This window comes from Protopterus annectens, chromosome 7.part0 (genome assembly GCF_019279795.1).
Source record: "Protopterus annectens isolate FY-2018-M chromosome 7.part0, PAN1.0, whole genome shotgun sequence".
NCBI lineage: Eukaryota > Metazoa > Chordata > Ceratodontiformes > Protopteridae > Protopterus > Protopterus annectens.
Window position 1 is genome coordinate 35,115,131 of NC_056739.1, and position 25,766 is coordinate 35,140,896.

General features: G+C 45.7%; 1 protein-coding gene across 3 annotated transcripts in view; it reads left to right on the plus strand.

Moving 5' to 3' along the window:
• PSRC1 (proline and serine rich coiled-coil 1) overlaps positions 1–25,766 on the plus strand; it is a 909,216-nt gene that overhangs the window by 280,152 nt on the left and 603,298 nt on the right. For all 3 annotated transcript variants that reach the window (XM_044076468.1, XM_044076466.1, XM_044076467.1), the window contains exon 4: positions 23,617–24,232. In XM_044076468.1, coding sequence (XP_043932403.1) covers positions 23,617–24,232 — 616 coding nt within the window. The remainder of the gene's footprint in view (positions 1–23,616; positions 24,233–25,766) is intronic.

Below are 25,766 nucleotides of genomic sequence, written 5' to 3' on the forward strand. Positions count from 1 at the left end.
TCTCTGAATTATTTGGCACATTTTACTAGGCTTCAGAGGGATCTGGTCAAGGAGTTGTCAGACTCCCTCTCGGAGCTACCTGAGCAGCTAGCCCAATCCGTTAGCTCTCAGTTGGCTATCCTGACGCCAATTGCTAACTCGTCCATGAGGCTCATATCTTATGCGGGACAGGCCTGGCTCCGCTTGTGTCAGTTTCTGGAGGCCTTCAAGTCTTCCTTCTCCTTTGATGGGTCCTCATTGTTTGGACCCAAGGTGAAAGACACCCTACCCGCTGTGAGCAAGAGGGAAAAACAGTTTTTCTCCCAACAGCAGGAAGATTCCCGTCAGAGGCAGAGGCCCAGAGGCGGCAGAGGGCCCCGCACTCTGGAGAGACCGTCCTTTTTTGGCTCTTCAGCCTCCCACACGACATGAGGGATTGCCCGGCTGTGCTGCTCGAGCCAGTCGGGTGTCGCTGCCAAGCACCTAAAAGCCTGGGAGTCAATCACTCAGGACAAATGGGTGCTTCGGATAATGCCGGAGGTTACATCATCCCATTCAAATACTCACCCCTCCGTCCAAGAAAATCCCGACCCACCACCCAGTCAAAGGGAAATAGTAGCCGAAGCTTCAAAGCTGCTACAAAAGGAGTCATCCAACCGGTCCCCACAGACCAAATCGGATTAGGAAATTACTCCAGGTTCTTTTAGTGCCAAAAGACAGGGGACCTGAGACCAATATTGGATCTCAGCAGACTGAACCTATCCAATCCAAATTCAATGGTCACGCTTGCAATCCATTCTCCCGTTGTTGGAGAAGGATGTTTGGATGTGTTATCACATACCGATACATCAGCAGCCTGGGAGCCAGTCATTACCAATTTTGTGCTCTGCCCTTTGGCCTCACCACAGCCCCAGGGTGTTCACCAAGTGTTTGGCTCACCTAAGGAGCCTTGGATTCCAAGTGTTTCCCTATCTCACTGGCTCCTGACTGCCACCACCAGGCATCTACTTATGGACAACCTCAAAGCCACCATCTCCTGGGTGTTTCCCTGGGGATTACATTCAATTGGTCAAAGTCTGTCTTGCTGCCCTCTCAGCGCATAAAGTTTATAGGAGCAGAGATAGACTCAAGATTGATGTCTTTCTTCCTGCCGAAGGATCCGGCCAAGTGCAAGCTCTGATCTCGAGATCCAAAGCCCCAGCCAGGATGGTCCTACAGGTTCTAGGCTCAATGTCTGCCACGGTACTTTTAGTTCCTCTAGCAAGGTTTACACATGAGGATTCTTCAGTGGCTCTTATCAACTCAATGGACCTTTCAAGATCTCCCACTCAATCATCTCATCATGATTAGGAAATATGCAAAGGTGGCTTCAGACATCCAACCTAGATCAGGGCAAACCCTTTGTTCTCCCTCCAGCGGTTACCCTGACGACAGATGCCTCCCAGATAGGGTGGGGGGCATTGTCTGGGCAGGCTAGTTCAGGGCTCCTGGCTTTCTTCTCCACATCAACGTGTTGGAGATGAGGGCTGTACCTACAAGCCTTACACAAGTTCCTTCCTCAGGGTATCATCGCCATCCACACAGACAACATGTCGGTGGTTTGGTATCTGAACAAACAAGGAGGGACCAGATCGTATCCCCTCTGCAGAGAGGCCATGAGAGTGTGGGAATGGGCTGTAGCTACCAACCGTTTCTGGTAGCGACCCACACATCCCGGAAAGTCAAATGTATTGGCGGACAAATTAAGCAGGACAATTCTCTCCTCACGAATGGTCTCTAAACCGGACCGTAGGACCGCAGGTTTTCAAGAGATGGGGCACAGAACACCAAGTGCCAAAGATTCTTCTCCTTGATTCCACATCAGGAAGTACCGCCATGGATGCTCTAGCTCAACCCTGGCCAACAGGGTTGCTTTATGCTTTTCCTCCAATCCCACTCCTTCCCAAAGTCATTCAAAAAGCTTCCCAGCTAAGGTCTTCAATGATTCTGATTGCCCCATACTGGCCTCGTCAGATATGGTTTCCTTACCTGAAAAAGCATGCAGTGGACGATCCGTGGACCTTAGACCTGATCCCGGATTTGCTAATCCATCAGTCGGGACATTGGCATCAGTCTCTTCAATCTCTGAAATTGACAGCTTGGCTCCTCCACTTCCGACCTTAGTCAGAAGCCACACACTAGACCCGAAGTTGTTCACATTTTGTCTTGCCCATAAACCCACCACTAACAAATTGTACCTCAGTAAGTGGAAGAGGTTTGCTATCTGGGCTCAACTCAAGGGCTTAGACCCTATCACTGCTCCTGTCCCAGAAGTTTTGAAATTCTTAACATCCCTATTTAATCAGGGATCTTCGGTCTCAACTATTAAAGTTCAACTAGCTGCTATTTCTAAATTCCATGAATCTACGGATCCTCCTTTGATGAGCAGCAGGCTATGCAAAACATTCATTAAAGGTGCGAGTCTGTTAAGACCACCAGTTTTCATCCTGCACCTCCGTGGATCTTGATTTAGTGCTTCGCATTAACATCTCCCCTTTTGAACCGGCTGCTACATGCAATTAAAATATCTGTCATGGTTAGTGGCTATTACTTCAGCAAGAAGAGTCTCAGAGCTTCAAGCCCTGTCTATTAAAACACCATATCTGATTTTCCACAAAGATAGAGTATCTCTTAGGCCTAATCCATCCTTTGTCCCAAAGGTCTGCTCTAGTTTCTGTCTTCAACAATCCCTAGAACTACCAGTTTTCTTTCCAAAATTCTCTAATGAGGCAGAATATACTCTCCATAAATTGGATGTTCACAGGCAATTACGATTCTATTTAGACAGGACCCAGCAACAAGTCAGACCAGTTGTTTGTGTCCTTCTCAGATAATAAATTGGGCCAAACCATCACAAAAGCTACAATCTCAAAATGGATCAGAGATTGCATAACTCAGGCCTATTCTTCTTCAAATAAGCAACTCGCATCATCTATCAAAGCTCATTCTACCAGAGCTATGGCTACTTCTATAGCTTTTCATTCCAAGCACTTTCATTTCCCACTACAAATTGGATGTGGCATCTAAAGGACGAGCTTCATTTGGTTCCATGGTACTCAGGAGTGTTTTCCAGTGAGCCACCCAGGATTCAGGTGCTATAGGATCACATAACATCTTTTAGTTATGTACTCACCATAACTTCAGATGTTTGGGATCCATCTTCCCTCCTTCCCCTGCCTTGCAGATCAGAAGAGATAGAACGGTTTTGAGCTCCACTGTTTTATCTTGTTTCATCTGACGATGTTATATAAGCAGGGTATGCATGTGTGCATGTATGACAAACTAGATCTGGGGACTGTTGGTGGTGCATCCTGGGATATAGTAAGCTCAGCCAATAAGAGACTAACCCATCATTGATGGATCCCAAACATCTGAAGTTATGGTGAGTACATAACTAAAAGTTTTGGTGTAGCTTTGGAAATTTGTGCCAGTTTTTTTGGAGGGGAGGGGGCTGTGAAGCTGTTTATACCTTCCCTCAGGCAATTGTAACTAGCTTTGAAATAGTTTTTTTTGTTTGACCCTAGCTGGGGGGGGGGGACCTCAAAAGTGACTGCTTGTGGTTGGATCTACCAGGGAGGATGGCAATGTAGGTATCCTGCAGTGGTTACTTATGTTGGTTAATACCAAGTCCAAGATATTTTCACCTCTTGTGGAGGTATCCACCAGCTGGTCCAAGGCATTTGCATTGATGAAATTAAGGAGTCTTGGGGCATTTGTGTTTTGGCATGAGTAGTTCTTCCAATCCATGGGTGGATAGTTAAAGTCTCCCAGGATCAGAGTAAAGGGTTGAATCTTGATATATTCATAGAGGTCCAGATAGGTGGAGTGGGCATCTTGAGTCAAAGTTGGGGGCCTGTAGCTAGCTATGATTTGAATAGGGGTCTTGTCAGTGATTAACAGTACCTGGAGTGTCTGCTGTGCGTCATACTGTTTGACCAGCCTGGAGGTGTTTGTCTTTTATATATGTTGCCAACTCTACCTCCTTTTGCTTTGCTGCCCATGGTTTGGTGTCTGAATGTATGATAGGATGGGTAAAATGGTATCACTGGGGTGCTCTCCGCAGCTTTGAACCAGGTTTTTGTGACTGCACAAATGTCAGCATCTTCCAGGGTTAAGAATGCTTGCAGTGAGTGCAGTTTCATATTTGGATTCCTAGCGTTTAGCAGCATGACCTTTAATTTGCGTTTCGATGAAATTTTCATGTTGGTAGATTTTCCCTCATGGCATTGTCTAAAAAGGCACTATGGGGGAGGAAAGAGCCTTTGCCTGAAGCCCAGGGGAGACAGATGCAAGCCATCTCTGACAAAGCATCGTGGTTTGTCAATCATGTATTCCAAGGCTGTCCAGTACTGGATCCCCTTGTAATGACACCAGAAACTAACCCAATTGTTAAAGTCAATCCTTTTCTGTTTTTATTGAGGCATCATTCAGGGTGACAGTAGAATGCTGCTTAAGGCTAGGGACCTACCTGCCTGGGACATGCACTCAGTGAGCTCGATCATGTCTCTCTTCATATAGTCCAGGGAGGTACGTCTCAAGTCATTCACACCAACATGGATTATGTCAGTCATAACAGTACCTGATGTTGAGAGACTTGAGTGCATGGGTGATATGGCGGATTCTAACACCTGACAAACAACTAACCGTGACTACTTTCTCGTTATCCAGCCTGGTGAGGGGCACATCTGTGTGTCTCGCAATGGAATCTCTATGACTAATATGTTGGGTTTATGTTTAGACCTTGGTGCCTGTGAGACTCAGGTGTGTGGACTGTGTGTGGTGTGATGGGCAGTGGAGTTTGCATGTGGTTTTGCCTCAGAGGTCTCTCTTGTTTGGGTATGTTTTTGTTGAGGACCTCCACATATGTGGGTGTATGTTATGTAGGTATGGGTGGTGGTTTAGGTGTGGTGTTCCGTGCCAGATATACTGGCGTGTGAGGGAGACAGCATAGACTCTAGGTTCTTAATGTAATTGCGTGTCTCTCAAAGTTGTGTTCCAAGCTGGAAGTAGTCGAGGGTTACCCGTGTACATGAGGCAGTTGCTACACTGTCTCAGGATGACCATGTCAACCAGACTGCCAGGCGAAAACGTAGGATATTGTCTATCAATATTTGTCAGAATCTGTGGGAGAGAGGCCAGAGAGAGCTGAGAGGGTAAAGGGTGAAAGGTCTGAGTAGTAGTACTATGTGAGCACACAAGTGCTACTAAGGGAAAATTTGTAGCTGGAATACCTCACAAAGGGTTAACGACAATGCAGCTATGGTGCATGACATGCAAACCAGCTCAAACGCTGGGTTTGAATACCACATAAAATAGAAGATTCGAGTAACACAGAAATCTAGCCAATCCTGCTAGTTCCTGCTTTCTTTACCAATCAGCTTGTGCCAGACAAGGTGCAGGCAGCCCTGCTACTCTCACTAGCAGAGGAGATATACCCCTAGCAACACAAGATGGCTGCCGAAACACAGAAGGCAAACAGAAGATGGCTGCCAGAAGCACACAAGTTGAAAAAACAGCTCTGGATGCAGCAAACCTGTATCCAGACTATATTACTCAATTTAAGGGTTGAGAACACAGTAAAACTCTCAAAAAAAGCACAGACTAACCACTTACAGAAAAAAAAACTGAACTTACAGTCTGAAAAAATACAGTTAAACAGTAATGAATTGCAGTAAATAGCAATTAAATAGTTAAACAGTAATGAAATGCAGTTAATCAGTAAATTGCTTTAAAACAGTGCAAATGTGATAGATTAGCCCACAATCACAACAGTGAAAAACAGCTCTGATAAAGCAGCAATTCAGTAGAATACTGCCATCAGTTTAATCTAGGGTTGCCAGCTGTAAAATTGTCGTTACAAATTCAGTTCCAAAACCGGACATGTAAAGTTTTGGTTTTGTGATGACATCACGCCCCTCAGGGCTACCAGCCTGTCGAATTGAAATCAGAAGCCAGCATTTAACTTTTCAAACAGAAGGCATAGCAGAAGCCAGCATCGCTATGGCTGTTGATATCCTGGAAGGTTTAGGTGCTTAACTCACAGACATAAGGTACAGTGTTACTGTCTGGTTACTGGCTAGGTATACAATTGTCTACAGTGTATCTCTAAAGGTTGACTTTAAATTAAGATATTATGAATAAAAGTTTAATTGCTGTTTGCATACATTACTCTGGAGATATCTTATTGTCTTATTCTGCAGACTTGATAGTGAATACATGTATATAAGGCTATTCCACAGCTAGTTTAAAATTTTTAATGTTTTTGATTATAGGGCAAGTATAATGTTGCAATGCATGCATGGATCCATTGTTTTTATGTGCTGGATTTGGGGATCATAAGTGGTCAAGTTAGATCATGTGCAACTTAAAATGGTTATTATTGACTTTCTTTGCTTAAATTTCCTGAAAGTGCTGGTTCAGAATGTAATGCATGCAGGTAGCCATAATATAAAGCCTCTTGGTAAGTAACTTCATCCAGAAGGAAGTAATGGTTTAAGAGATGCACACAATATTGCAATAAGATGTTGGGGATAGGAAGCTACGTGAGAGATGATGAATTTCAACCATGGAGATTGGATAATTTGATGGCTTAGTTCACTGAAAGACAGCTCTTCAGCTCATAATAGACTTAATAGTTTTTCTCTGCTCAACAGGGAGTCAACAGTGAACATTAAACATGTAAAGGCAGATTAATCTATTTAGTCCTATAATAATATTTAACTGCATTTTGTTGATGTTTAATGTGATAAACTGCTGCCCAGTCTCTTAATGTTGCAAATGTTTATACATGTTTAAAGTGATTTTGCAAGTGATATTTGATCTGATTGGTACTATTGCCCAAATGGAATTTATTCTGAACTGCATTTGAATTATTTAGCTACTGTATTGTTTCTTCTTTGAATTACATCTGTTTCTGAGTAGCTATTGTGTTTTATGTTTAGCATACTATCCTGCCTAATATCTTCAGACTCTGACACATTAACAGGCTTGTACTTCAGCTCTCTGCTGCCTTCTTTTTACTGGGCTTTCTTTTCATTCTTTTACCCTTTTTCTAACCTTTCTCTGTCTACTGCTTTTTATAATGGATATCCTCTCCTTGTGTTATCTAACCTATCACATTCATTTCTATACTGCTCTTACTGTTATATTAGATAGATTTACAGGAGCAAATCTGAAATTTTTATTGCAATTCCTTTAAAATTATATTGCTTAAAGCTGTTGAATGTGGTTAAAATATTTTAGAATGATAAAACAGGGCAAACTTACCTGTTGCCAAAGTATCTCTCCTGTTAATATTACTAACTACTTTGATATAATGCTCTATAATTGAGGGTCAGCTGTGGTTAATTGTTATTTGTGACATACTGAGATTGGTATAGCAAAGGTATGTAAATTGATGACCCAGCTAGTTTTCTGACCATCCACTAGTTATCCACACTAAGCATATGTTCTGTAGCTTTCTATAAAATGCATAGGTTCATTTTCAAAAGCTGCAAGACCAATTGTGTCATTATATATTGTTTTATACTAAACATGTATTTTCAGACCATGCTATACATTTTCAGGTCTGTTTTATTGATGTAAGATATGATTGTTGTTAATACGGTAATTTCTTAGAACATTTTAAAATTTTATCATCTTAAACTTGGAAAACAATGTACAATGCTGTTTTAAGGCAGAGTAGTTTTAATGCTTTTCATTGTGAGACTGTATTGCTTTGTTTAGCAAATGTGTATCACCGGTTTGTACTATAAAATTTGAAATAAATGTTTTAAATTAAATCAAAATATCTGTAATCACTGTAGAAGTAAAGAAGACACTGAAAGTTTGGAACAGTGTTTATGGCAACTGGGGAGAAATCATCAGGCATCCAGAACAGCTCTGTTGATGTCAGAAAATGGGAGGGGCATGGTTGGGTGAGGGGTGGGAATGGGTGGAGTTATGAGTGATGTGACACAAAGAAACCTGGCAACCCTAGTTTAATCAGGCTACCGACAAGCAGTAACAAATGTGGCAAAATAAATGCAGTTGAACACCTAAGCACAAGCAGCAAAATGAAGTAGGAAGAGGCACAGTGTTTAAGTAGAAAGTGAGGAGACAGAAGATAATTCAAGGGTAGCTAAAGGGGTGGGCCTTCACAACTTATCACACTGTACTCAATAGAATGAGCTGATGCCATGAGACTGGGAGGAGTGTCCAATATCAAATTTATAGTAGAGGTGGGCAGCTCAAAAGCCATAAAGCTTTGCGACCACAACAACAGTTGAGTGGGTGAATGGGGGTACAAGATCAGAACAGAGGTAAGGGCTGAATTCACTAAGCTTAACAAAGTTGCACATTTTAAACAGATATGAAGCAAATATTGTTTTAGTTGATCAGAAATGCAGAAAACAGTTGAAAGCAAGTTGTAAAATGGCAAACAAGGGCAGAAGGCCTAATTCTTACGGCAGCTTTGAGCAAACAAGCACAAACTAGTTTAAACACTGGCTATTTAAGGCAGACAAACAGGAACCAGCCAAATTATCCAATCAAAAAACAGAGCACTGTAGCAGTAACTCTAGCCATATCGGACCAAACTGAAATCCCCTCCCACAAAAAAGCAGCCTGGCCCCTCTAGACAAAAGATTAACTGTACTACAAGCTCCAAATGTCACAAACAATGCTAGATCCGGCGCCATGCTAGTGTTTTTCAAGTGCAGCAACAAATAAAATAAACAGAACAAACAGAGAAACAAAAAGGAGACAAAGATCAGAACAGAGGTAAGGACTGAATTCACTAAGCCTAAAAAACAGTTGCACCATTTAAACAGATGTGCAGCAAATATTGTTTCATCTCTCAGTCCTTACCTGATCTTGCCTTTTATGTTTTAAGGATTTTAACTAAGGGAAAACCAACAGAGCAAGTCATTTGAAGCTTTCAGTTCTTCTCCACCTATTAATCATTTAAGAATTCACAGCTCTTCTGCAGGGTACTGTCTGTCATTGCTGCTTTCCTTCCTTCCATAAACCTATTCAGCCTTTGGGAGTTTACAGCTGTTTTACTCAGAATGCAGACTGTGATGCCCCTGCACTGGCCCAGTAATCAAGGAGCCTCAATCCTCACCAGTGGCAGGGGGAGGATGACAAGTACACATACAGTAAAATGCAATTTCCCTTAAGAGCACACAGGGATCACAGTCAGTCTGGGGCTGGTTTCTCCCTCTTTCTCAAGATCCCCAATAAGACTCCCCACTGACACAGCTATAGGGTTGAGATCTCAGCCGAGTGGCCAAGCCAAAACCTCCAGCAACCCTCTCTGTCCCACCAGTGCTTCGTGTCCCTGCAAGAACAAGACATTACTCAATCAACACAGTGACTTAGGAGTTCAAAATCATAGGAAATGTAAAGGAATATTGCAGAACAGTCTCAAATAAATGCAGAAAACATCTAAACTAATCTTTACTATATTCCTATCTATATCTAAAAGAGATACTGTGCCCTGAATCATACTTACAGCCAGGCAAATGCAGATGTGATGATGAGTGGATGTTTCCAGGTCAAAGGCAAAATCAAAATGCACAGTCTCTGTCAGAGTGTTCTTAAATTAATGTCACAGTTTACTGCTGGTTTAGCTTAGGTGACATCACTCTGTCACCTGACTTCAGTTCCCAGGCTAAACAGAATTTCAACATCTCTGTGTTAAAAATACATATCTCTCAGGCGTTTGTGCAGAACTGTGTAGCTGCTAGGAAGTCATAAAGCAATGAAATAATTTACATTTTAAACCTAGTGATTACTTTTCTTTCCAGAGAATAGAGAAACGTCTGGCTCTAGATTGTGTCTGCTTCTGCATTGAAACTGAGAGAGAACATCTTTTGTTTATGGTCCATCTATCAAGTAACTTTTTTGCAAGTTAATCTTCTGTGTTCCAGCAGGGTATGCTGTGGTTACATTCTTGAAGCTCAGTACATAACATACAATTCTGTATAAATCATACCAGTATTCACAAATGACACACAATTATTTACAAAATTCCGGATAGCTGGGCTAGCAGTGTCACACAGACAAATAATAGCAGCTAAAAAGCAGTGTGATGTGAAGAACTAAGTGATTCCTGTTTTTCTTTTTCAAAACTTCTAATCAGCGTTTTGCAACAGAGGACGAAACTACTTATTGCATGGCAAGGAAAACAAATGCGAGAGTGTCAGTAAGAAGATCTGATATTATCCATGTCACTATTCCTCACTCTTGGGTCTTGGATCCGACAACTTATAGACAGCTTCTAGGCTCGAGCTCTTCCCACTCCCATGATCCATTTCTGCCGTCTAACCCCTCAAATCTCGTTTGCACACTAAGCTTCAGACACAGATTCTTTTGTTTGAGTCCTCACTGAGGAAAAGTAACTTTTTATTTCAAACCTTTTGTCAGTAGTTTTTTTTTTTTTTTTTTTTTGTAATTTAGTGATCTGAAGTAGTTAACTTCATTTTATCTGCAACCTGTGGGTATACGGATCCATATCGGATCCGAGCCGGCAACCTTTTTCTAGCATCTGCTCCGAGCTCCTTCCCTTACCCATAATGCCCTACCATCTCCTATCTTCCCTCAGATCTCGTTTGCCACGCCAGTAGTGTGCATCATGGTCTCCTTTGCTCTGATCTATATAGGGATAGTAAGTGGAAATGTTGTCTTTCATAGTGTTTTTGTGTTAGATTACCCTTCCTCCCCTTCTGTAGTAGCGTGTTGGTCGTTAGTGTTTTAAAAAAAAAAAAAAAGTTTTGTTGGTAGTAGAGTAGTTTTCAGGCCTACCCTTCCCCTACTTGTGTGTGTGTGTGTGTGTGTGTGTGTGTGTGTGTGTGTGTGTGTGTGTGTGTGTGTGTGTGTGTGTGTGTGTGTGTTTTTTCTTTTGTGGGAAGGTAGTATCCTTACCTTTGAACACAGGACTATGGCTGATCAGCCAAAGCCTGAATTCAAAAAATGTACAGAGTGTGGCCATAAGCTTTCCCCTGCTGATGGTCACCCTCTGTGTGTGATATGTCTAGGAGTAGCACATCTATCTACCCAGTGTGCTATTTGTTCCGGATTCAACCCCAGGGCCCTTGGGGATCGCAAGGCCAAGTTAGTCACCAAAGGCCTTCTCCCAGTTGCCATGCTGGATTCTGCCTCAGTCTCTGGTGCAACCACCCAGACAGGGACTTAACCTCCCTCTTCATCTGGCGATGCGTCCTCTAAGGACAGATCTTCGGTCAGCGAGGCTGACAAAGGTAAGGAGATGGAAAAACACAGAGATGAAAGGGAGAAAAAGAAAGACGGGCATCGCAAGCGATCCCCAGACAAGGGAGCTCTTTCTCAGCCCTCCATCCAAGTCCAGGAGGCCTGTTTCTCCTCTGCTCCGGTCACCACGTTTCTCACCGGAGCCGTTGGAACTTTCGGACCCGAGGCCCTCCACCCCTCTGTGCAGACCAGCCAGATCCGAGTCGGAGGCCTCTTCGAAGTCGACTCGGAGCCTATCTGAAATGGATATGGACAGGATGATGCAGAGATTTCTTCAGACCCAAATTCAGATGCGAGTCTTGCCAGGTCCCTCTCCCTCTGGAGGGGCGACCTCCATGCCTCTTTTCCACTCCATCTCTCCTTCCCCAATCCGTGCTTCGGCTTTGGGGATTTTGGATCCGAGGTTTTTCGTGGGCTGGTAGCTCGGCGCCGACGGTTCCTCCAACCTCGACTCCGGCTGTTACCTTGAGTTTCTCGTATACGAGTGACTCTCGGAACCGCGGACAGGGAGTTGGACCCGGGGGAATGGATTCTTTGGCTTCTACCCTTTTGGATCCGATCCGTTCCCTCGGAACTCAGACTACCCTGTCATCGGCCCCGGTCCCCACTTCGGATCCGGGGAGGACTTCTCCTTCGGCCTTCGAAGTGGTGGAGAGGGTTCTCTCCCAGGGATTGAGACCCCAGCCCATTCCCGATACCACCCAGACCCCCCTGGATTTGGCGATGACTCCTTTCATCCTGTCTCAGGGACAGCCCTTGCCAGAGGATCCCCAGGTCATTTTCTCAGAGGAAACCCCTGCAGCTCGTGGATCCCCTTCTGAAAGTCCCACTGAAGAGGGCCACCGCAAGCGCAAGTGCAAAGGGAGGCACCTGGACTCCCCAGAGTCCCTCATCACTGACTTAGATGAAGGAGAAGGTTCCCCCAGATCACCTCCCGAAGACGTCTCCTTCAGAGAAATTATGGAAATCCTCCGCCAGAGGGGAGGTTGGTCAGCCCCAAAACCTTCTGGGGATGAGTCAGTGTTCCTGGAGGCTTTTGGCACGGGCTCATCTACTTCCTGGGTGTCCCCACCAGCAGACCCCTTGGTGGACCTCATCACCACGAGGGCATGGAAGGAGCCCGACACCGTAGAGCCCATTCCCAAACGTCCTGACAAGGTCTTATCTCCTCCTTCGGATAGACAACGCTGGTCAAAAGGAGCCCCAGTTGATGCTATGTTGGTCGCAGCAGCCACAAGGAAGGAACTAGCACAGGAGAGTTCCTTTGTCCACCCTCCAGACAAAGGAGTCCAGGTCGGTGGATATGTTTGGGAACTATGTATACTCTTCAGCGACTTTTTCTATCCGTGCGCTGAACTATTTGGCACATGTGATTCGACTACAGCAAGACCTTGCTTTGGAATTCGCTGAGTCGCCCCCAGAGTCTTTATCACCGCAGGACAAACAGCTGTTTTCAGCGAAAATGTCCACTCTGAAATCGGTCTCGAATACATCTATGCGGCTACTTTCTCTCACCACTGAAGGAGCAGCTAGAGCGGCTGGGACAGGCATAGCCATGAGGCGTCATGCTTGGCTCAGATTGTGTCAGTTCGCAACCCTTTCAAGGCATCATTTATCAGTGCCCCCTACGACGGCTCTTCCCTCTTTGGGAAGACGGTACGTGACACACTGGTCCAGAGCGAAAAGGATGGGAAGACTTTGTCTGCCGTCAGAGTCCGCTTCTCTAACCCTCAGCCGTCCTTCTCTAGGAATCAGAGGGCAGAAGAAGATGTGGTTCCGAAAAATCTCAGTTTTCCAGGGATTCTCAGGACAATTATTCCCCCAGAGGCAGAGGGGGACAAGATCGACACTGACCCAGAGGTAGTGGGGGTCCCAGTATCTTCGGGTCTAGGGAACCCTTTTCTGATAGACCCGGTCAGCAGCCCTGAAGAGTTGTCTAACTGTCCTACTCTGGAGACAGTCGGAGGACGATTGTCCTTACACCCAGCGGCATGGGAGTCCATTACGACAGATCGCTGGGTTCTTCAGATAATATCCAGACGTTACTCTATTCCTTTCATTGCCCCTCCAAACATTACAAGACCCCTCCCGGATGTTCCACCTGCTCACAGGGAGGCCGCAGCTCTAGAGGTTTCAAAGCTGCTTATCAAACGAGCCAACGAAAAGTTTACCCCCGATCAGTCCGGATTAGGCGTCTACTCAAGGTTCTTTTTGGTGCCAAAAAAGACTGGGGACCTTAGGCCCATTCTAGACCTGACCACATTAAACTTGTCGGTAGCAAAACAAAAATTCCGGATGGTCACTCTACAGTCCATTCTACCTTATCTCCGAGAGTGCGACTGGATGTGCTTGTTAGACCTTCAGGATGCTTACTACCACATCAAAATACACAGAAGCTCCAGGAGGTTCTGCGCTTCCATCTGGGAGCCAGTCACTTTCAGTTCAGGGCCCTACCCTTTGGTCTCACCACAGCCCCCAGGGTGTTCACCAAGGTAATGGCAGTTGTAGCGGCCCACCTGAGGCTTCAGGGTATTCAGGTGTTTCCTTACCTGGACGACTGGCTCTTCGCTGCACACGACAAGCATCACTTGTGTCTGGCCCGAGATTATTTCATTCGATTAGCAGACTCACTGGGAATTACAGTTAGTGTTCACAAATCCCATTTGCAACCAGTACAAATTCTAGACTTCACTGGGGCATGGTTAGACACTTTGCAGATGAAGGTATTTCTAACTCCAGACAGGATTCTACATCTCAGGAGCCACATAGCTCAGATAGAAAACTCCCAGTCTTCAAAGGCGAGCGAGGTTCTCCGGGCTGTAGGCTCCATGGCTGCCACCATATCTATTCTCCCGTATGCACGTCTTCACATGCAGGTTCTTCAATGGACTCTGGCGGTCCAGTGGTCCTGGCTAGACCTACCCATGGAATTTCCGATCAAGATCAGCCATGTCTGCAGGACATCTCTTCTTTGGTGGTTGACGTCACCAGAGATATCAACAGGACGTCCATTTGCATCAACCCCAGTCCAAACCACAATGACCATGGACGCCTCCCAACTCGGGTGGGGGGGACACTGTTTGGGAAGGACAGTCCAAGGCACGTGGTCCCAAACAGAGACCAATTTGCACATAAATGTTCTAGAGATGAGGGCAGTGCTTTTAGCGTTGGAAGCTGTTCACACAGTCCTCCCTCTCGGATTGATTGCAAGTCAGTCAGACAACATGTCTGTCATCTGGTATATCAACAAGCAGGGGGGAACCAGTTCCTACCCTCTATGTCGCGTGGCCTTGAGAGTGTGGGAATGGGTGATTTCTACAGGTCGGTGTCTGATAGCAACGCACATCCCGGGGCGCTCCAACATTTTAGCGGACAGATTGAGCCTGGCCATTCTGATGCCCTACGAGTGGTCTCTGAAACAGTCAGCGGAGGAGATTTTCCCTGCATGGGGTCAGCCTTGCTGTGATCTCTTCGCATCTCCTTCCAACACGAAGTGCAGCGAGTTCTTCGCTCCGATTCCCTCACCAGGGGAAGTCCCCACAGACGCTCTAGTCCAAGCTTGGCTCCCCGGGCTTCTGTATGCTTATCCTCCACTGGCACTCATTCCGAAGTTTCTTCAGAAAGCTTTCCGACTACGGTGCAAAGTGATCCTCATTGTCCCATTCTGGCCTCATCAGGTTTGGTTCCCATTCCTTTGGTCTCATCTATTAGCTCCCCCGTGGGTTCTGGATCCCTGCCCGGATCTAATTTCCCATCCGTCTGGGACACGTCCCCCCGATCTGTGCAGTCTCAAGCTTGAAGCTTGGTTGCTCCAGTTCCGTTAATCGTCAGGACTCCCGGTCTTTCATCCCAGGTCAAATCGATTATAGTGGCCTCTCTTAAAAATTCTACTAGAAAACTATATTGCAGTAAATATAAGCGCTTTTCCATTTGGGCTTCACAGAGAGAAATAGTTCCCTTTACAGCTCCTTTTCCAGCTGTGTTGGACTTCCTGTCTAGTATTTTTCATCAAGGAACTAGTTCCTCCACAGTGAAAGTACAATTGGCAGCCATTTCCAGATTTCACGTTGGCGAAGACAACATGGCTTTAGCCTCCTCTAGGCTGTGCAAGGCTTTCCTCAAAGGTACTTTTCTGCTACGGCCCCCTGTCAAGGATTCTGTTCCTCCTTGGTACTTTACTTTTGTTTTGCAGGCATTGGTTGTCCCTCCTTTTGAACCTGCAGCATCAGTGGACTCAAAATTTTTGTCCCGGAAGACAGCTTTCCTAGTAGCCATCAATTCGGCTAGGAGAGTTTCTGAGCTTCAAGCTCTGTCTGCTGTGCCTCCCTATTTGGTCTTCCATAAGGATAGGGTCTCCCTCCGTACTAACCCTTCCTTCTTACCTAAAGTGGCATCTGAAGCAAACATAAACCAGTCCATTAATCTGCCCGTTTTCTCTCCCAATTTTCAAAATAAAGATGAATACAAACTCCATTTTTTGGATATTCATAGACAACTTTGCTTTTATCTTCATAGAGCGAAGTCTTTCCGCAAGACTAACCAATTGTTTGTTTCTTTTTCCAAAGCATTTATGGGAAAAGGTATTTCTAAAGTTTCTTTAGCCAGATGGATCACTCTTTGCATTTCACATGCTTACAAAGCAAAAGGGTTATTACCTCCTGGTATAGTTAAGGCTCACTCTACCAGCTCCATGGCGACTTCTGCTGCTTCTTGGTCCATTGTACCCTTGGATGATATTTGCGCAGCAGCAACATGGGCCAATTCACATCTCTTCATTTCCCATTACAAATTGGATCAGATTTTGAGGGGTAGAGCATCCTTTGGCTCTGCGGTGCTCAGGAATATCCTTCCATAAGGGCCTCCCAGGATCAGAGTAGCTGGGGACTCTGTCCCACAGGTTGCAGATAAAATGAAGTTAACTACTTCAGATAAAGAAGTTATGCACACACCATAACGTTCCATCTGAGTAGTAAATGAAGTTAACTACTTCAGATAAAGAAGTTATGCACACACCATAACGTTCCATCTGAGTAGTTATACTTCATTTTTCTGCAACATTCCCTCCCTCCGTCCCCCGGACCTTATCCTGTTTTCAGGTTGGTTATTGGGTTGAGTTGCATATATATTGTTAGTTGCAGCAAGCTCGATCTGAGGGAAGATAGGAGATGGTAGGGCATTATGGATAAGGGGAGGAGCTCAGAGCTTGGAGCAGATGCTAGAAAAAAGTTTCCGGCTCTGATCCGATACGGATCCGTATACCCACAGGATGCAGAAAAATGAAGTTTAACTACTCAGATGGAACGTTATGGAGAGTACATAACTTTTTTTTTTTTCTTGTTGGTGCTTAGTGTGCTCTAATTACCTGTAATTTTAGTCCCTCCCCTTCTGTTTGTTAGTGTGTGTGTGTGTGTGTGTCTGTGTGTGTGTGTGTCTGTGTGTGTGTGTCTGTGTGTGTGTGTGTCTGTGTGTGTGTGTGTCTGTGTGTGTGTGTGTGTGTGTGTGTCTGTGTGTGTGTCTGTGTGTGTGTCTGTGTGTGTGTCTGTGTGTGTGTCTGTGTGTGTGTGTGTGTGTCTGTGTGTGTGTGTGTCTGTGTGTGTCTGTGTGTGTCTGTGTGTGTCTGTGTGTGTGTGTCTGTGTATTTGACGCCCTTTTTTTTATAGTGGCCATTATTTCTACTGTTTGGTGGTGGTTTTGTAGTAGATAGTCTTGTAGTTGGTCAGTGCTTGGTGTACGTTCATCGGTTGGCCTTTTTCCGGTTTTGACCCATGCTTGTTCTACCGGTTCTGTGTTTTGCTTGTCCCTTTGGCTGCACCATGTCCGATAAGACAGTTAGCTTTAAAAGGTGGTCCTTCTGTGATCAGAAGATGCCCAGCTCCAATTCGCATGAGGAGTGTCTTTATTGTTTGGGTGCCGACCACCTGGAGGTTGAATGTGACATTTATGTTGCTTTCAACCCCAGAGATTTGGGCGAGTGCTGAAACACGCTTCTGTTAAAAAGGGGTCCCTTGGTTCAGTCCCCTGCCAAGTCTGAACCCTCCAAGCACAAAAGGAAGACCCACTCACTTTCTGGGTCTTTCTCTTCAAAAAAGGCAAGACTGTCAGATCCCAGTGCCTCAGATCCATCTCCAGTCTCGACTCAGTCGGATCCGATCCCCTCTGGTCCTAGGCCCCACAGCTCCCCCCATGGATCCAGAGCTTCCGCTCCAAGGCCCTCAGATCCTAGGTGTCAGGAGTCCACTCCCAGATCCAAGGTCACTGGATTGATGCCTTTGAATCTGCAACGGATCTGGCTTCCTTGGATCCAGGTCATGTGGGATCCAAGCGTTCGGATCCTTGCTTGTCAGATCTGAGGCAGTCGAATCCGGGATCGGTGTCAGATCCCACTATTATTATAGAGGATTCTCTCTCCGATTCTGGCTTGGGGCAGTCCCCTTCTGCCTCCAAGCATAGGAGTCGCTCCTTAGAGGGGATGTCCTTGGGATCTCAACAACCATCCCCGGCCAGGTCCTCTGTGTCCTCTAGATCCTCCAGGAGTTTGCTGCCTTCTGATATAGACAGGATGACTCAGTTCTTTCTCAAGGCTTAGAGTTGGGGCTTCTCGCGTCCCCTGCTCATCTGGCCAGGGGGCCATCATCTTCCCCTTCATTGGCTTCTCCTTGTCTGACCAGGTTGGTTTCGGACTTTCATGCTCTGGGTCGCACAGGGGGGAGATGGGAATCCCCGGGGACCTTTCCATCCCTACCACATCTGAGTCTCTTGACTACTTCTGCTTGGCCTCCTGCTGGCCAGGCAGAGTCCCAAGCACAAGCGTCACTCCAGGGTTTTTTTGGTCCAGTCCCTCCCCCTTGGTGCTTCGGCCTTTTACAGCTTGGGGCCAGTATTATCTGGAGGCCAGGAGGTGCAAGCCTGCTGTGGTCCATCTCCCTAGGTGGGCTTTCCTGCCGGTAGTGCAGACGGGGCATCATCCAGTCCTTCGACTTTCTGGGTTGTAGAGTGGACCATTTCCTCCCAGAGAGTTTCCTCCCCAGCCTTCCAGGAACCATCCCAGCCCCTTCAAGCGGACCCCACTCATCCTGTCTCAGGTCAGCCCTCTCGATGTAGCCTTTAGGTGTGAGTTGCCCCACTTGGGGTACCCCTTTCTTCCGAAACCTCTCTCGAGCCACCCCTGGAGGAGGTTCCTCAGAAGCGATCATGTAAGATGAGACACCTGGACTGCCCTGCTGAATCGCTCACTGAGGATATGGACCTCCAATGAAGGGGATGTGTCCCCCAGATCTCCGCCCAAGGATGTCTCCTTCAGGGACATCTTAGAAATCCTTTTATTCTTCCCTTCCCCCATCCTCCAAGTAGCTCGTCTTTCTGAAGGCTTTCAGGATGGGATCATCTGCCTCCTGGTCCCCCGCTGATGAACTTGTAGACCTTATCACCAGCAGGGAGTGGAAGGAACCAGATTCTGTGGAGCCTGTTCCTAAACATGCAGACAAATTCCTCAGTCCCCCTTCTGACAAACAGTTGTGGTCCAAATGAGTGTCAGTCAATGCAATTGTGGTAGCTGCCGCCACAAAGAAAGAGCTGGCGGAACAGAGCACATCTGTCCATCCCCCCAACCATGTGTCCAGGGCGATTCACAGGCATGGAAAGCGGGTTTTCTCCTCAGTTGTATTCAGTCTGCAGGTGCTCATCTACCTGGCACATTTCACCCAGCTACAAAGGGACTTGGTTAAGGAGCATACCACGTCCCTTTCTGAGGTACTTCCTACCAGAGAACTAAGTAAGGTGTCCTCCAAGCTATCCAGACTTTCTTCCCTGGCTTATTCATCGATAAGGCTGATTGCCAACACTATGAAACGTACCACTCGAGTGGCCAGCACAGGCATCGCTATTCGGCATCACACCTGGCTGCGCCTTTACAGATTGCAGAGTCCTTTAAGGCCTCCTTTGATGGTTCTACCCTGTTTGGCTCATCTGTCAGAGATTCTTACCCACAGTGAGCCGAAAGGCAAGACCTTGTTGGCTGTGGGAATCAGATTTTCCACCCATCAACGTTCCTTTTCCAAGATGCACCAAGGGGCCAGGAGAATGTGGTTTTGCAAGTCGCAGTCTGCCTTTCCAGACGCTCAGGATGAACACTCCTCTAGAGGTCAGGGGAGAGGGTTCAATGGTAGATGCCACCCCAGGGGCAGAAGGGGTTTGCAAAATCAGGGCTCCAGGGAACCATTCTCTGACATGTCCCAACAACACTCCTGAAGCACTGCCCAACTGTCCTACCGCGATGCAGTTGGGGTCATTTGTCTCTACACCCTTTGGCCTGGGCAGGTATTACAAAAGATCATTGGGTGCTAAACATCATTTCCAGGGGTTACTGTATTCCCTTTTCTCAGTCACGTCTTCTGGTCAGGCGATACCTCTCCAATGAACTACCCCATCAGAGGGAACTAGTTCAGGAAGAAGTGCTCAAGCTACTTCAAAAGAGAGCCAACCAAGAGGTCCCCCCAGTACTCTTGCTTCTTTCTGGTACCAAAGAAGACTGGGGACAAGAAGTCCAAGTTCCAAATGGTTACTGTTCAGTCCATTATGCCTCTGTTGCACAAGGACGATTTGATGTGCTCCGTGGATCTCCAGGACTATCTTATAAAAATAGACAGGTGCTCCAGGAGACATCTCCATTTTCAAGTAGGGTCCAATCACTACCAGTTCAGGACCCTGCCCTTTGGCCTCACCACAGCCCCCTGGGTGTTCACCAAGTGCATAGCAGTGGTTGCAACTCGCCTGAGACTGCAGGGATTCCAGGTGTTTTTGTACCTCGTTGATTGGCTCCTCACAGCTTCCACGAAGCATCGTCTGGCCACTGCCTCTTGGTACCTACTCCAACTATTCTATCAGTTAGGGATTACAGAGTATCTCCCAAAATTGAACTTGATTCCATCCCAAAATTTGGAATTCATCAGGATCCAGTTGGACATTGTGTCAGAGATTGCAGCACTACCTCTCAGTTGCATACATCTCATCAGAACCCATGTCCAATTTCTTTTAGATCAAACTTATTCTCAGGGCCTTAGGGTCCATGGTGGCGGCGATCTATCTGGTGCTGTTAGCCAAGTTCTACATGAGAGTTCTGCAGTGGACTCTGGTGGTTCAGTGGTATTCCCCTCTATCATCTGATGACAACCCTGATCCGTCTCACTCCAGTGTGCAGGCATCATCTCCTTTAGTGGATCTAGTCTCCCAACCTTCTCGTAAGTTAGACCATTCTGTCTTCTTCCCCCCAGCGCCACACTGACCTTGGATGCTTCCCTGCTGGGGTGGGGGGAGCATTTTCGGGGAAGTATGGGCCAAGGCATGTGATCCACCGCAGAGACCAAATTGCATATCAGTGTTCTGGAGATGAGGGGGGGGTCCTCCTTACATTGCAAACCTTTCAGGACTTCCAGGTACCATTGCAGTTCACACAGACAACATGGCTGTTGTGTGGAACATCAACAAGCAGGGGGCCACATGTTCTTATCTGCCTTGTTGCGAGGCCATGAAGGTGTGGGAATGGGTGATGTCCCGAGGGAGCTTTCTTGTTGCAACACATATTTCCGTTGAGTCCAGCGTACTAGCAGACAGACTCAGCAGGGCAATCCTGAGTCCTCACAAGTGGTCCTTGAATTCTTTGGTGGTGGAAGAGATCTTCCTTTGCTGGGGTCAACCGAGCTGCGATCTGTTTGCCTTCCCTCTCAGCCACAAATTCAGCCAGTGTTTCGCCCTGGTTCCCCTGACGGGAAATCCCCCGGGATGCTCTGGTTCATGATTGGCCTCCAGGTCTCCTTTATGCCTATTGTTCTTTACCTCTCATTCCTAGAATACTTCAGAAAGCTTGTCACCTCAAGGCCAACTTGATCCTCATCGCCCCCTTTTGGCCTTGGCAGGTGTGGTTCCCCCTTCTACGGTCTCATTTGAAGTACCCCCCGTGGGGACTAGATCCCATTCCGGATCTGATTTTCCATCCTTATCAGCTTCCGATTCCCAGCCTCCAGACTCTTCGTCTGTTGGCATGGTTTGTCCACTTGTAATCTTGAAACAGTCCAGGCTGGCTTGTCCTGTCAAGAACATTATTCTGGCCTCTCCGAAGGCTTTGAGTAGAAAGGCTTACTCCAGTAAGTTGAAATTTTCTCTTTTCGGGCTAAGCAGCACAATCTGGATCCCGCTTTGGCTCCCATTTCAGATATTTTGCTCTTCTTGTCTTTGCTGTCTCAAGCTGGCACTAGCTTCCGTAATATCAAAGTGGAGTTGGCAGCTATCTCCAACTTTCATGTTTATGTGGAACCTAGCTTTTCCTCTCGCTTGTGTAAGGTGTTTTTGAAAGGAGTTTTTCTGCTCCGACCTCCTGTCAAGGATCCTTCCCCTGCTTGGGACCTTTCTTTTGTACTGCAGTCTGTCAGAGAGTCCACTTGAGCTTGCTGCCACATGTGATATCAAATTCTTGTTATGGAAGATGGCTTTTCTAGTAGCCATAATGTCAGCTAAAAGAGTTAGAATTGCAGGCTCTTTCTATCGAACTGCCTTTCATGTTTTTTCATAAAGACAGAGTGGCTCTGCGAACTAACCTTTCGTTCATGCCTAAGGTTGCCATAGAAGCAAATCTAAACCAGTCAATTCGATTGCCAGTTTTCTTCCCAAATTTTGCTAATGACGGGGAATATTTCTTGCATATGCTAGATGTGCATAGGCAGTTATGATTGTACTTAGATAGAATGAAGGATTTCCGCAGGTCTGACCAGCTGTTTGTGGCATTCGTCTTAACAGGAAGAGTCAGGCGGTTTCCAAAATAACTATTTCCCATTGGATTTTGACATGCATTTCCTTTGCCTATTCATCCAAAGGCTTATCTTTACCACATCCAGTCAGAGCTCGTTCCACTAGGTCAGTGGCTACATCGGCTGCTTATCTTGCCCATCATTCCATAGATGACATGTGTGACAGCCACCTGGTCTTCTCCTCACACGTCAGAGCTCGTTCCACTAGGTCAGTGGCTACGTCAGCTGCTTATCTTGCCCATCATTCCATAGATGACATTTGTGTGACAGCCACCTGGTCTTCTCCTCACACGTCAGAGCTCGTTCCACTAGGTCAGTGGCTACGTCAGCTGCTTATCTTGCCCATCATTCCATAGATGACATTTGTGTGACAGCCACCTGGTCTTCAGTACAGGCTTAACATTATCTCCAGGAACAGGGCTTCCTATGGCTCCACAGTTCTTCAGCAGGTCCTTCCATGAGGCCTCCCAGGATTTCAGGGTAGCTGGGGACTCTGACCCAAGAGTGACGAATAGTGAGATGGATAACATTAGATGAAGAGTTATGTACTTACCATAACTTGGCATCTGTGTTATCCTACGTCACTATTCATCACTATCCCTCCCTCCTTCCCCCATTCTGTGGGATCTAGAAGATCTGGAGATGTCCTCTCTGGTGGTCAAGGTCTTCTTTATCTGCTTTCTAGCTTAGGGCAAACTCGATATGAGGGGTTAGAGGCAGCAAGGGATCATGGGTGTGAGAGGAGCTCGAGTCTAAAAGCTATCTACAAAGTTGCCGGCTTAATTCCAAGACACAAGAGTAATGAATAGTGACACAGGATAACACAGATGCCAAGCTATGGTAAGCACGTAACTCTTTTTTTCAGACTTTCTGTCTAGGGATTTTGAGAGTTACCAACACATTCTGCCATTTTAAGTAAACACAGACTAGATGTGGCAAAAGAGGGCTAGAGCTAGATCGTTGTGTATTCTAAAGACTCAAACTTTCATTATGGAAAAATAAAGCTGAAAAATCATTAAAATCACATTGGTATGTCTGCTTTATCAGTGCATTTTGAATTTGGAAAAAAAAAAAGTAAACATTAGCAAAGACTACTTAGTATATCATGGCAATGTTATCACAGCAAAGACGGGCAAGATGAAGGAAACATGAAACCTATTCTGGTTATAAATGAGAAGCTTTATGCAGTTGGGTAGACATGCTTTGTTAACACTGCAGAGGTAACTATTTGGTCCCCTTCCCAAAGGCTAGAAGTCTTATCAGAATTTTACTGGGCAGTAAGATGCACGATTTTCAAATGTTATCTCAAGGCTGACATACCTTCAGTTTTTGATTGTTGTGTTTAAAAATAATAAGAAAGGACAATAATAAATATAAACCAGTGTAGATAGTTTTGAAATGTTTTATCTCGTTAAATATGAGACATTAAAGTTTGAATGGGTCATGTCATTTGTAGTTACAGTTAGCCTAGAAACTATTCAAAGTACAGTTTTTGCATTTACAACCACGTTCCTTCTTTGACATGTTAACTTTTTATGTTTGCTTATAGTCGAGAAGAAGTTGAAGACAATGAGAAGTTTATCAGTCCAATAAAGCAAACAGAGAAGCTCAGTGCACTGAACATTGATCTTAACATTAGTAACACTGAACCAACAAATCAGCAACATGGCCTAAACTGGAGCCCTCTTACTGCAGAAAAATTAGAAGAAATAGCTAAAGAGGCAAACAGACTAGCAGAGCAGCTTGAGCAGTGCGCCTTGCAAGAAAAAGAAAACACCGATGGACAGCTCAGCAGCTTATGGGTAACCTGCAGCAGTTTTAACAGCGAGAAGGATGCCGCCATCCTCCGATTACTGCAAGAGGACTCCAAGAGTAAGAAGAGCCCAAGGAGCCCAAGAAGGGAAACTTATATTGTGAAGGACAGCCCAGTTAAAGCACTTCTGCCAACAGTGGACCTAGATAATGTCTCCCCACTTGTTTCCCCAAAAGGAACTGTACCAAAGACCAGTACACCCTTCAGAAGTGCCGAGCATTCATGCAAACGTCAGAGTAAGAGAAGTAAACTAGAATATCCTGTTCGAGACCCTAAAGCACAAGCTAACAGGAATTCAACACCACGGAGGCTGTCCAAGCCTTCTCCAGGGAGCAGACCTTCCAGTGGTAAAGTAAGCTGCATCACTTTTTCTCTTTCTTGTTTCAGATATGCCACTTGCACTAGTGTATGCCCTTGTTCTGTAATGGAAATTAGACTTTGAACCCTAATACCACAGCAGGCACTTCAGGTGAAGGTGCACCTAATACCACAGCAGGCACTTCAGGTGAAGGTGCACCTAGTACCACAGCAGGCACTTCAGGTGAAGGCACGTGCACCAAATAACCACAGCAGGCACTTCAGGTGAAGGCACGTGCACCTAATACCACAGCACTGAAGACATGTGCAGAGTTGGATTAAATTCCTTATAACAGAAATGCAGTTGTCTGGTAGCCAGACATGCAGCGATCGTATTTAATCTGTCCATCTGATCCGATTTTTGGGGTACTAACTGCTTATCGTATCCAGTCTGGCTCTTTGCTACTGCTAGCCTCAAGCTCCTTCAGATTTTTCCTCCCATAATTCTGTAATGCCCTCAATAATCTCAGATCTCATTTGTTACCATAGTCCACAGACTACCTTTCCAGCTCAGCTAAATGTTCCAGCGTATTTTTGCTTTTACACAAATTCTTTAATTTTAGATTCACTCTTTTAGATTAACATCATCTAATTTTAAACAGAATAAAGTTTAGTGTTATTGCTGTTGTGCTGTGTGTGTTCATCTATATTCTTAGCAAGCCTCTAGGCCACTGGTCTAGCGTCTCTGTCATACTTGTCTATTAAAAAAAATTGCTGTTTCATATGTCAGTATTTACACACGTGTACTTAAATTTTTTTTTCAGGTGCTACTAGAATTCTTCATTCTATTTTGTGTTTGGGTGAGACATTCTACATTGTAGCCTAAGTTACCACTGTGAAAGAAAGCTTTAAAAACTGCGGGTAATGCAATCCTAAAATTCTGCTGCAGGGCACCCACAACTTATGTGTAGTGTGCCTAGGGCTGGAGCACATGGCAGAGGACTGCAGTATTGGTAAAGGTCTGGGTATCTCTCAGACCCTTGTAATAAGTCTGGAAGGGGACCCCACGCAATAACCAACCCACTCCCAGGTACAAACTAGAGACAAAAACATGGGAAATCGATGCTCCACATCTATGGTCACCCCCTTAGTAGTCAGGTCTCACCATAAGCTAATCACCCTTAACATCCACATCCCACCCCCCCCACCCCCACCCCCCCCAGTAAGGAAACCTCCATAAAAAACTTCTCCAAAGCCAACTTCGTGCTACTCAAGTCAGAAGTGACAAACTTCATGACATCCATGCAGACGGGAACTGAAAGTTGAACTGCTGAGTCCTGCGCTAAGGCACTGTACGAGCACATCCACTCATGCATGAATCGTGCCATCCCAAATAGAACCAAGATGCTCTCATCCAAAAGAAGGAAGCCATTTTGGTGGTCCCCTGCCATAAACAAACTTTACAACAAAAGGAAGAAACTGTTGCGGAAAAGAGGAAAATCCCAGAATGCAAAAAAACTCCCTTACCAGCCTCAGTAAGAAACTGAGATCCCTCATAAAATCCTCCAAAGCTAGTTACGAAAATAAAA